This window comes from Paramacrobiotus metropolitanus, unplaced genomic scaffold (assembly GCF_019649055.1).
Source record: "Paramacrobiotus metropolitanus isolate TYO unplaced genomic scaffold, Prichtersi_v1.0 Parri_scaffold0000016, whole genome shotgun sequence".
Classification (NCBI taxonomy): Eukaryota; Metazoa; Tardigrada; class Eutardigrada; order Parachela; family Macrobiotidae; genus Paramacrobiotus; species Paramacrobiotus metropolitanus.
Window position 1 is genome coordinate 771840 of NW_026570236.1, and position 11371 is coordinate 783210.

The 11371-nt window shown below is 42.4% G+C and overlaps 3 protein-coding genes across 5 annotated transcripts; 2 read left to right on the top strand and 1 right to left on the bottom strand.

The window, feature by feature from the left end:
• On the top strand, window positions 1-2770 carry LOC129585213 (integrin alpha ina-1-like). 2 transcript variants are annotated; one of them, XM_055477811.1, is made up of 6 exons: window positions 1-192; window positions 320-558; window positions 840-965; window positions 1421-1495; window positions 1560-1658; window positions 1735-2770. In XM_055477811.1, exons 2-6 carry the CDS (start codon window positions 343-345, stop codon window positions 2242-2244), a joined length of 1026 nt encoding a protein of 341 aa, XP_055333786.1. In that variant the 5' UTR covers window positions 1-192; window positions 320-342; the 3' UTR covers window positions 2245-2770. The 2 variants fall into 2 exon arrangements, with proteins under 2 accessions (XP_055333786.1, XP_055333785.1); XM_055477810.1 differs by having other exon boundaries at window positions 2-558; window positions 1735-2769.
• Window positions 2771-3154: 384 nt separating this feature from the next.
• On the top strand, window positions 3155-7920 carry LOC129585211 (uncharacterized). Its single transcript, XM_055477807.1, has 8 exons — window positions 3155-3483; window positions 3588-3713; window positions 3895-4203; window positions 4447-4655; window positions 4928-5658; window positions 5835-6090; window positions 6222-6871; window positions 7090-7920. Exons 1-8 carry the CDS (start codon window positions 3375-3377, stop codon window positions 7436-7438), a joined length of 2739 nt encoding a protein of 912 aa, XP_055333782.1. The 5' UTR covers window positions 3155-3374; the 3' UTR covers window positions 7439-7920.
• On the bottom strand, window positions 7042-9480 carry LOC129585214 (transmembrane protease serine 9-like). 2 transcript variants are annotated; one of them, XM_055477813.1, is made up of 4 exons: window positions 9208-9480; window positions 8860-9143; window positions 8203-8635; window positions 7042-7989 (listed from the first exon to the last, which is right to left on the bottom strand). In XM_055477813.1, exons 1-4 carry the CDS (start codon window positions 9269-9271, stop codon window positions 7640-7642), a joined length of 1131 nt encoding a protein of 376 aa, XP_055333788.1. In that variant the 5' UTR covers window positions 9272-9480; the 3' UTR covers window positions 7042-7639. The 2 variants fall into 2 exon arrangements, with proteins under 2 accessions (XP_055333788.1, XP_055333787.1); XM_055477812.1 differs by having other exon boundaries at window positions 8860-9480.
• Window positions 9481-11371: the final 1891 nt, after the last annotated feature.

Here is an 11371-nt window from a genome sequence, read left to right on the forward strand (position 1 = left end):
GAAGATCTACAACCGTAAAGCACGCTATCAAGAAATAAAATAATGTGTTATCACTTATCATTTGTGAAATGACTGATAGGTTATTGGCTTATTGCCGCGCTGCATCCATGCATACCATGTTGACTTTTTAAGAGTATCAGGACAGCCAGCTAAAGAAGGCAAATGATACCCGTATTTAGGGATAATTTCAAGGTATATACGGCCGATTTTGAGCTAACTCCTTCATCGTGTCGAATTTTATATTTGTTGTGTATTCTTATCTACAGCGTCAGCCGCCAGGTATACTTGTTCTATAACTATCTGCATATATTCTTCGTAGTCAGAGGTATCGGAACATTTGTTATGTTCCGGAGGATGGGACTGGCACGCGCTAGTTTCCCCAGTGTGGTGGGTGTGCTGTTATTGGCGCTTTATCCAGCGCACTGTAATTATCATACAATTACAATTCTTGGAGAATCGGAACCAGACGTTATCGAAGTTCTTCGGAGTGCCTACAAACCAGTTCCAAAAATACAAAAAGTCGAAGAAATCGGCAGTTTATTTCATCACACTTTTACAGTAAGTACGTACGCAAGCATAAAAGTGCTTAAGTGTTGACAAGGGGCAGTGATTCTCGATTAATAAGTCAATAATTGCGTTAAGAGACTTTTAAAGAGTTTATTTAAAGCTTCGCGGTACGTATCGCGGTTTTGTTAAATACTGGCCTTCACGGCTCGACATTTTAGATTGATAAGAGAGAGTAATCTTCACTAGGATATTCTGATAAAATCGATCTTTGAGTTATTTTTTTTAATTTTTTCTCTTTTTATGTATTTGTTTTGAAGGTAATTTCGCTGCAGGTTCACAACACAGGAGAATGGCCGTCACAGGACAGCCGACTGCTGGTGCAGTGGCCTTACAGCGTCCGGAACCCTCAGGAAGTGGAAGAACAACTGACTTATTTTGAAAGCGATATCATTGTTCAGGTAATTCAAGGGACGGTTATAGTTCTGTTTCATGTACTGTAACTATGCATTCCTATGCGGTGACATTTGGTTTATTTAGCTTGACGATGCACATTAAAATACAGCTGCACGATGCACATACAACTTATTGTTAGCATATCAGTTTTATGTGTGCGAAAAGGTGTACAGTACACACCATGATAACGTGGACTATGGAGTTAGGACTTACGAAGTATGAAAACAGAGTAAATAACGCTTTTAACATTAAGTACGGTAGTTATTGCTGTCAACAGTATATACATTTTCTACAGTACTTTTACGAGTCCATCTAGCACGCGACTTAAAACGGCAATGCAGAACTAGTAAAGCACTCGTATTCGGTATTATTAGATGTATTCGGAAAAAATCCAAGAAATGCTGACGTGAACACAAACACTGTCCTGGTAAATTTTCGAATGACGTTATCATCATCGTAGGATCTTTCCACTGGACTTGAAATACTATCGAACTGTTCGCTGCCAGAGATTCTGCATAATCCTCCAAAGTTTGCAGTGAGTACGGTCCCACTTTTTTCACGCGTCATGTTGTTCATTAAGTTTTCGTTTGGATTCATAGAAAAAACGGAGAAGCGTAACTCCAACCGACCAACTCAGCAACACCAAAGGGCAAACGCCATTCTCCAAAGCTGCAACTTCACCGTGGCATTTTCACCTGGTAAACGCTGAGATGTACATTTTCTAGGCAGTTTAAATTTCGCGTGAAGTTAATCAGTTTGCTGAACTAAAAACAGAGCTGCAATCACTCCCGGGTCAACTGCGTGCCGCTGACATGCGACCTTCCGCCAATCGGCGCAGACCAAAAGATCGTCGTCAAGATCGCGGCCAGACTATGGGAGAGCACATTAATCCAAGACCTCGCACCGTTCCATACGATTCATATTCACTCCCTCGCCACACTATACTTAAATCCTCCATTAGAGTTGCGTCACAAACGATCCCTACCGGCAGTTTACGTTACGAGTGCGGAATTAACGGCTGTCATCGAACCGGTACGATCGGAAGATCCAGGACGAAATTGGGAGGGTCCGTTTTTTGGCATTGTTTTTGCCGCTATAATCCTACTGCTAGTGATATTTACCGTGAACGCTAGAAGATCAGCAAAATTCCGGGAGGAGCGGCACAAAAACGCTACGAACCGGAGAAGCAGAACACGGAGTCCAGCAAGGCCAATGTATTCTGTTGTTAAATTTGCAAAAGTAGCAGAGCCACTGCTGGAAGGGCAAGCCACGACGACCGTTTAAAGGCTGTTCGAAGACTTGCCAATCAGTTAAAGAAAAATCTCGCCGACAATTGAAAGCCCTGAACCCGGTTACCCATTCAAGTTAATATTGACTGTGCCTTTAATATTATTTTGGCTCCTTATGTTGGAAAGCAAATTCAGCAATCATTTCATTATACATGTATGAAGTACTCTGTACATAATAATGATGTTCTATCCTAGCAATACCCCTTATAACAAATCCGCTGCCATAATTATACGACATTTATGAAGGCGTCCGCTGTTTAATAACCTTAATTAAGCGATCTCTAATTAAGCCAGCAACTGATGGTTCCGAAGGAATTAGACATCCACGAGAATATTATCGACAACAACTGAATGGAAAAGTGAAACACATTCCATCAGTTGCTGGCTTCCGCACTCTGCTGCCGGTGAACTTCATTTCGACTGCACATTCGTTGTAATTCATTGTTCATTCATTGTAATGTACATAAAATCAACTGCACCTTACATTTCCACTTCTGGTATTACTAAAGGTCTGTAAATCTGCAGCAATGAGCAAGAAAAACTTGTAAAATGGCGCATGCTTTGCACTCGTACACGAACACTTGAGGAAATGCAAGCACTAAAAAGATATTGCAGCTCAAGCGCATCTGCATATGACAACTGGGTATAGCAAGGCACCTGGGGAATCGAAACAAAGAACATTTATTTGTTTTTGCATTTGCGGCGATTAATCATCAGTCATCACACATCGGCCAGTTGTTTAATCTGCGGGAATAAAGCACCAGGATGGTCGGATTACAACGTCAACACGGTACTCTGACAACCTAGCCGACATAGTGCAGAAGTGCTCTCTCAATGGAATCGATTTTTGGCAAGCATTTTTGCAGTGCATTTCTACGAATATCAGTTTTTAACAGTTTTTGTCTGTACTGAATTCCGCTGCAGTGATGCATTATTCAACAATTCGTGTGAAATTATGAACAAAACGCTGTGTGTAGTGTTATGTCAGAATGTGTCACACCTATTTGAAACGATTCAGTATCAGTGTAATGAAAAACTATACAGTTGCGCATTGAACTGATCGTTGGATAATGCGGTATTTTTCCGAGTTTCTCCAAACAAAACCGTTATCTGTACAAGCCCAAAATGAGGACACTGAGATGGACATCCTTAGTCTACTTGGTTCTGTTAGGTTTACTGCACTTCATAGTGCGGTCACCATGGTCTGCACATCTTGCTAGCGCCCAAAAGTTTGGTAACTCCATGCCAATTTTCTACCAGATGGTTTTGCTGATTATCTTACGGGTTGCACACATTTCCAAGTGCTCTGTGTGTTTTACTGATTGCATGTACTTTCAGGTATCCTGGATGCCATTGAAGAAGCGGAAGGTATTCTGGGAACTGGGATTAGCAGCGAATCGAATTCTCAGACACTGTCGCATCTCTATGATATCCGGGAATTTCTCGGCCAACCTGTAACGAAAGGTCATAAAAAATGATTATTAACTTTTGCAAATCTGATTATCTATAATGATGAGGTATACGTAACTGTACTTATAGTCTTGTGATATTATGTAAGTAAATATATGTATATAATCGACGCCCAAAACATTCTATCAATGAATAGCATAGCCGAAGCTTATTGTACGGTGTTTACACTTTACAGTATGTGAGACACTGGATCTTCTAAGTGATCTTCTCTATATCACTACGGAATCTTGTATGCCTCCTCGAATTGTGAGAAGCATCCGAAATCCTGTTATACTGATACCCACCAGATCCAGTATGGGGGATGACCGCGAAGGCTGTGTCGCCCAGTCAACCACACCAGCATCCGTTGATGGCTTTTCCAATCTGTTCCCCTTTTATATGTTTGGATATGGATTATCCGAGATCGTACCGGGTATCATCAGTCAGGGTTTTCGTTGGGACAACGCTGTGGTTATTCATATGTGCGATGGAGAATCCTTTTGCGGTAAGTACTCATGCAATGCAGAGCATGCATTGAATCATTATGCAAGAGTTGAGGATACAGGACTACATAAAATGCCGTCATATGACGGCATTTTATGTAGTCCTGTATCCTCAACTCTTGCATAATGATTCACGCTTATGCGATATCCTTTGGCCCACGTTATTTTATTCCAGACCGTACGTTTTAAAAACGTTGGGTAAAAACTAAAGCAAACAATCTCCTGTACAATCAGTGTCTTACCAGGTCGTGAAGAAATGGAGGCGACCATCGAGCGGCTCCATGCCCAGTTTGTTACTACGCTTCAGTGTTGGCTGCAACCGCGCGATGCACAGCAGTTCAACCTTCTCTTTGGAGAGTGCTTGCAGTTGCTCACTTTGCTTCCCAATGCTGACCGGAGGATTCTAATCGTCCCACACACCAAAAACAACGTTATCGCAGCTTCTTTAAAAGTTGTAAGAGCGTTTAATAGCTGTGGCAATTACGTTAATCCAATAATACCGAAACGATACAGTACCACAAGCTTTCCGTATCGTATTACAGTAACATCGCGGAATGCGAAATGACGTAGTGCACGGGCTGTTAGTTATATACGAGTTAGTTATATAATGGAATATCGCATGAGCCAAGTCAATGAAAGTCGCACCTACAAGAAAATCAAATTTCATTTTATGATACTTTTTGATTTGATTCCAACAAAATGTTGCTACTAAATCTTGCTTTTTAGATGACAGACATGTTGGTTTTAAACATGTTGGCAGAAGTCACCTTTGTCCTGCCATCCTGGTACCAAATAACCGAGCAGGACTTTCTGATCATCAAAGACCGTGACATCGTGCGTGTCGTACGCTGGCGCGCTGAGTACTGGTTGTCATCAGTCACCAGTCGCATCGTGCAGCACTACGTGGATTTTTGGATGAATTCCGCTCCCTTAAAACCAGAAGCTACAAACATCTACAGCAAGCAGATGTCGCTCGCTGGCCTTCTGTCAACAATCTCCACGACGGAGTATTACTCTCGCGTAATCGAGTCGCGAGGTCAAAACAGACATAGCGTCTGCGGGAACAACACATCTCCATCACCTGAAATTCAAGAGGTCATGCGAGAACTGGCAAAATTGCTGTCCTGCTCAGAAAACGCCGGATGGGAAGTGTGCACAAGTTATTCCGTGACGCGCTACGACATTGACCCGATGGACAACATGCCGCATGTTTATAATACGGGGATCTGGTACGTGGGTAACCAATCATACCACGGAATGAGTTATCGCAGCGTGAACGATCTGGGTGGTCGGATGCTGACCGTGGTGTCAATGGAGTTACCGCCGTTCATGGCCAAGAATGAAACCGCTTTCCAATTACTCAGCAGCGGAGCGGCGTCCGTTTCTGATAAGCAGTATCTGTACCATGGAATAATACCGAATATGCTACAGACTTTATCACGAGTTCTTAACTTCAGGTTCGGGCATTGTCATTAAAAACATTAACTAGCAACTTAAAGAAACTATGCCGTTTTCTTTTGTGATAGGGTAAACTTACATCTTTTCAAAATTTAACGTCGCTTTACTCGCTGCGCTAAGCTCTGCGCAAAAAGTATGCAGACGTAGAGTCCTAATGCTTAACTAATCGTTACAGATATAAAATCATTTTCCCACCCAGTGGAGACAATTTCTACGGTAGCCGCGATACCAACGGATCATGGAACGGAATGGTCGGCATGCTAGCGCGAGGTGAAGTGGAGATGGTTGCGGCTGACCTCACCATCACCGCAGAACGCGAGGAAGTTGTCCATTTCACCGTACCGTTCTTCGAAGATCCCATTACTGTTCTGCTTCCCCGAAGCGAGTTCGATAAGAGTTTGTTCACATTCCTTCTTCCTTTCAATAAAATTGTGAGTAGTAATATGCAGCATCATATATGACATTGATCACATTATGTACACCAACATTTTATGAATGCCTGTTGAAATATTTGCCGGTAACGAAAAGGTACGCATTTTTTACCACAATCGCTTTTGCACAGGTATGGATCTGTGTCATCGGAGTCGTCGCGCTCTCCGGTCCTCTGTTGTACTTTTTCAGCCGTCTTTCTCCATATTACCCGGCAACTGGCAAACCTAACCATTTCGCTTCCCTCTCCGAAGCGTACATGTACTGCTACGGTGCCATCGTCTCGCAAGGTGGTCAGATCACACCGGACTCCGATTCCGCTCGGATATTTATGGCCTTCTGGTGGTTGTTTGGTATTTGCACGGTAGCCACGTACTCCGGTAATCTGATCGCCTTTCTGACGTTTCCCGGGCGACTGCAGTTCATCGACAATTTCGATGACTTCGTGTATCAGAGTAACATCCAACCGGTGGTCACTCGTAATTCCTACATCGAGATTGCATTTCGCACAGCGGAGAAACAGATCTATCGGGATATCTGGAAAAAGATTACCAAAAATCCGGAAGCCGGTTTGGTGGATGAATATGATACCGCTGTACAGATGGTTTCCAGATTGAAATATGGATATATTGGACAACAAGCCAATATGCGGGTCACGATTGCGGAGGATTCCGAGTTACCGGGTCAGTGTCGGTTCGCGATGATGCGGAAAGCCATCGAAAAGTCGAAATACGCTCTTGGATTTCGCAGAGGCACAAATTACGCGCCTCTCTTCGACAAATGGTACGATACTAATTTCACGAGCAAAAATCTATTAAATTACAATGTAGTATCACGAATGCTTCTTTAGTGTACGATAGTCCTGAATTTTAAGCGTGTCAGCAGTAGAATGCGTTTTTTGTACTTGCACTCGTGGTGATCTTGATTAAAATACCAAGAAAATTATTGCAGCATAGTGAGCACAAACTACAAAGTAAATGCTAAAATATTTAAATTTTTAGGATACAACGTTTGGTCTTCTCTGGATTAATTGCGCACTGGGCGGACCGCGAATGGCAAGGTAACTATAAACCAAAGCGCTGTCAGCAGCAGCTGGAAAGCCGCCCGGACGAAATCCGCAAAGTGCAGATCGAGGATGTTATCGGCGTGTACATCTGCTGGGCTGTCGGTTTGACCCTGGCTTGTATTCTCTTTGCGGCTGAAAGGTTGACCCTCACCTCACACCGCTTGGGTCGGGCATGCCGGAATTTCTTCAATAAACGAAGCAAAGCCGGGACGGAAACCTCGCCGCAAAGTTTTGATTTAAAGGTCATTACGTTAAATAACGGGATGGTTCTGGAATCGCGGTGATGTACTTAATATCGTGCTTTGATACCTCTCATTCACTTTTTAACATACTTTACCAAATATAATTTAATGATCTCAATCAACCAAAGCGCATTTCGTACAGACATTCTGAAGACGGCACTTGCTTTTGATGCTGCAAGTTACACCGCTGCTATTGTGAAGACAAAAGTTTTGGCTTTTTAATTGAACTCCTGTTCTTTTTTTTTACACCATTATTGATAGATCACCAAGAGGAGCAGTGTTAAAAATCCATGGTAAATACAGTCCAACCTTCGTGTAAAGCGCACCCCAGCTAGTGCCACAACCGATACCGATGGACACTATGCCCGCTAGGTACTGTGTGGAAGTGTTTGCGTCATAACAAAACAATGGTCCTCCGCTGTCACCCTGGCAGGAATCTTCACCAACCTTTCCACCAGCGCATAGAAAGAGATCCAAATTAGTATATGTGTGATTATTCAAAAAAATGTAGCCGCAGTGATCGTAACTGGATTGGAGGATGGTTTGCTGCACGTATTTCAGTGGAATGGCCTCACGTGGGGCGGTCACATTGTCTGTACATAAACCGTAATGAAGTTCAATGCGTTCATAGTACTTCATACTGTACATTCTTGGTACTTGTACTGTACAATTTTGTACTTGTTTCGGGCTCGTGTTCTGACATTAAAAATTAATAATAGGGTACCGTAGTCGTTCTTACTTATACCTTATGTTTGAAATCTGGATCTAGGTACTAAGTAGCCAGTTCTAGCATTAATTCGTCTTACCGAATTCTAGATCGACTTCATCTCCAAAACCGGATACAATACATTTGTCGCCTACTTCAGGAATCTGTTTGCTCAAACACAGCTTGCATGCACAGGCTCCCCGACGTCGAAAATTAATTGGTTCAGACAGGATTAGCAACGCTAAGTCGTTATCTTGCACCGATGAATCAAAATCAGGATGCGGTATCGATAGCGATACGTTATAATTCCATGCGCATCCTTGCACATAGTTGGGAAGCAACGTTTCGCCGTTGGTGTCACGCGTGATAGCGCCAATTGTAACAAGAAAGCGATTGGCTGACGAATTGTACTGAGCAGTGGTAATGTCGTTATCCACCATGCAGTGCGCGGCTGTCAAGATAGTCCGACTGCCAATGATAACTCCGCCGCACAGATTCGCATTACCTGTTGGTCCCAGTCGAACGACGCTGACCTTTTTTAGCAAAGGAAATTTACGTCGTAAACATAGTCGTAAATGGTATTGCTATCGATATCTACAGTTATCTGTCAATATTTTTTGTCACAAGGTTTCGTCAAGGCAGTCTGCTAATTGTAAGTTTTAATCTGCTTTTTAAAGAACAGATTTTTCACAAAGAGCAAGAGCGCAGATTTTGCCGGAAATCTATCCAGCATTATGAGTTGGGTCTTTCCACATACTTGCCAGCAAAGAGAACCAGAACCATTCGGTGCATCGAATCCGCCCACAATGGTTTGCTGTATGGAGAATCGCGATTTGTGCGCGACGTTTGCACCACGTGATTTCAATTTGACACGCCGAAACGTGGCTCTTTGTTTAGCCTTTTCAACGGCGATGTAAACATCGGGATCGCCATTCGGAACACCACATCTTTGTTCCCGGACAGTGGCTTTGTGGGAGCCTCTGAGAAGACTGCTCGTCGTAGTCGTTGGAAGGGTCGACGGTATTGTCGTAATACTGTCGGCTGTAATTTGTAATGTGATCAAATTTTGTAAAAATTGTGTAATTCTATCAGACTTCTTAATTACCGTAACAGCATAAAGCATTGCCAGTGTTAAAGTTGGCACAGTCATCTGAGGTGGTCATTTGCATGTCAATACATAAGTTTAACGCGCCAACGACAACACAGACACCAACTGGCCCATATTCTGGATGCGTTGCCGGGGTGCAATGAGGCCCAATCGGGGCCGAAGTCGCTGTCTGTGTTGGTGAGAGAAGAGTAACGGGTGATATGGAATAAAATCTATTTTACATATTTTATCTAATTTTTATATTTATTACGTAAAATAACTATCTAACTTATATTTTATTACTACTTTTGCTCTTCTCTGAGTTAAGATTGTGTTTTAATATGAATGCTCGTGATTTGACATATGTCTTTTACATAGGCATCTCATTATGCGCAAGTTTGGGTTAAGATTGTGTTTTAATGATTCTCGTACACATGTTTCCTTGGCGTCTGACCTGTCAAAACATGCTCATTCCTTAATAACTCGCAACACACAGTTTCTTTAGATATCTAACTGCTGGTATACTCCCATGTCGTATCCTAGGGGTACAGATTACTTACAAACATCGGAACATTTTGTTTCTACCTACTCATATTATTCGTACAGTTCTGCAACATACTCATTTCTAAGGTACATCTGACTGTTGTATGTATGCCAGTTTCCATAAACATCTCATTGTCCGCAAGTGTGTAAGGCCCCAAAACGTTTTACAGTGCGTATCTTTCACAAACATCTGACGAGCTGCGTGCACTTTTTGTTACACGTTATTTGTTTGATTGTGCACAATTTTCATGAACTTTGCGATTTTAGCACACGTATCGCAATTGTCATCTGTGATCTGTCAGTTTCTGTAGACATTTAACCACGCACACGTCCATACGCTATTCTTCGTGCCTCTAAGTCTCGACATTTCTGTCGACAACTGCATTTCTATCTGAACGGGCGTCGTACAATTGCCATATTAAACAGTACACTTGCACTGAAGACTCTAAAACCATCCATCAAACTGCATGTTCTGCCCTTTTGGCAACTTAGACTACACAATTTTTCATAGGAAACTGTAAAAAAGTTGCAGTAGATGTGAAGCTGCATAGCTTATAGTAAAAGGTATTTAGCACGCTTTGTATTCCATTCTCGTCTCATTGATTGTTTTGTTCCTAAAGGTTTTCTTTTTTTGTTTTCGAGCTAAGCATTTATGTGTTAACTGGATTACTGGCCGTTACCCGCCATTTGCTATTGTTGTGCTTGCGGATTACTAATCGCAGGTAAGCAGAAACCATGTTTAACTTGGATGAAGTTTTGCGCTTTTATGCCGAGTTTCTGCAACAATGGTTGCATGAAAACTGGCCAGAAAAGGCAGAAGGGCTGTTTTCTCTCGATGCAATTGCCAATCTGTACGGGAAACAAAAGCTCATTCGTGAATACCGGAAGCTAACGCCATACAGAGCGGTGGATCAAGGGACTGGAATCCACAGACTGGACAAAGTACTTTACTCTGGAAAAGATCAACGAAAAGCAAACAAAGAAATTTTCAACATCGGAAATCACGTATCGCGTTAAAATCGAAAACCTCAATATGAAATTCGATCCTGTCACCTCAATGGAAGCAATGCCCAAAGTGTTCGAAGCTATATTCAGTGTCATTACGAAAGAATTCGGACCAGACGACAGAATCGTCATCCTTCTCTCCAGTCATACACTCAACCGCAAAGCTGATCTTCATATGAAAAGGTTACAAGATTTCAAGATTGACGACCTTATGGATATGATGGTCATGATTAATTCAAGCAACTCATTCTGCATCGACGAAAGTTTTCAAATTACAATTGTTCGGACCGTAATACCGGCTGGTGGAAGAAGAAGAAAACATATCCATACTACGGTTGACCGAAAACGATTCAGCTCGTCTATTGTTACAGTGACAACAGGAAACAACCTTTGCTTACCTGCAGCATTGGCGCTCGGTCATTTCAGAAACACTCATGATGTCAGCGGCAAAGACAAGATGAAATGGAAAGCTTTAACTAATCCTAGAGGGCGTAAGTTGGAAAAACTCGCGTGTCAGTTGGTCCAAGATGCGGGTCTCACTATTGGAAAAATGTTTGGGTTGGAAGATTTGCCGGCTTTTCAACGCGTTTTAAAGTGTCAAGTCAAGGTTATTTCTGTGCAGGAAGGAAACACT

Bases quoted from the DNA above. Each gene is read 5' to 3' on its own strand.
- LOC129585213 (XM_055477810.1), top strand. From the start codon at position 163: ATGATACCCGTATTTAGGGATAATTTCAAGGTATATACGGCCGATTTT. The intron at 559-839 runs GTAAGTACGTAC...ATTTCGCTGCAG, and splicing joins TATTTCATCACACTTTTACA to GTTCACAACACAGGAGAATG. The intron at 1,659-1,734 runs GTAAACGCTGAG...AACTAAAAACAG, and splicing joins CACCGTGGCATTTTCACCTG to AGCTGCAATCACTCCCGGGT.
- LOC129585211 (XM_055477807.1), top strand. From the start codon at position 3,375: ATGAGGACACTGAGATGGACATCCTTAGTCTACTTGGTTCTGTTAGGT. The intron at 4,204-4,446 runs GTAAGTACTCAT...GTGTCTTACCAG, and splicing joins CGATGGAGAATCCTTTTGCG to GTCGTGAAGAAATGGAGGCG. The intron at 5,659-5,834 runs GTTCGGGCATTG...TAATCGTTACAG, and splicing joins TCACGAGTTCTTAACTTCAG to ATATAAAATCATTTTCCCAC.
- LOC129585214 (XM_055477812.1), bottom strand. From the start codon at position 9,252: ATGACTGTGCCAACTTTAACACTGGCAATGCTTTATGCTGTTACGGTA. The intron at 8,636-8,859 runs GTATGTGGAAAG...TTGCTAAAAAAG, and splicing joins CTGGTTCTCTTTGCTGGCAA to GTCAGCGTCGTTCGACTGGG. The intron at 7,990-8,202 runs GTAAGACGAATT...GTTTATGTACAG, and splicing joins TGAAGTCGATCTAGAATTCG to ACAATGTGACCGCCCCACGT.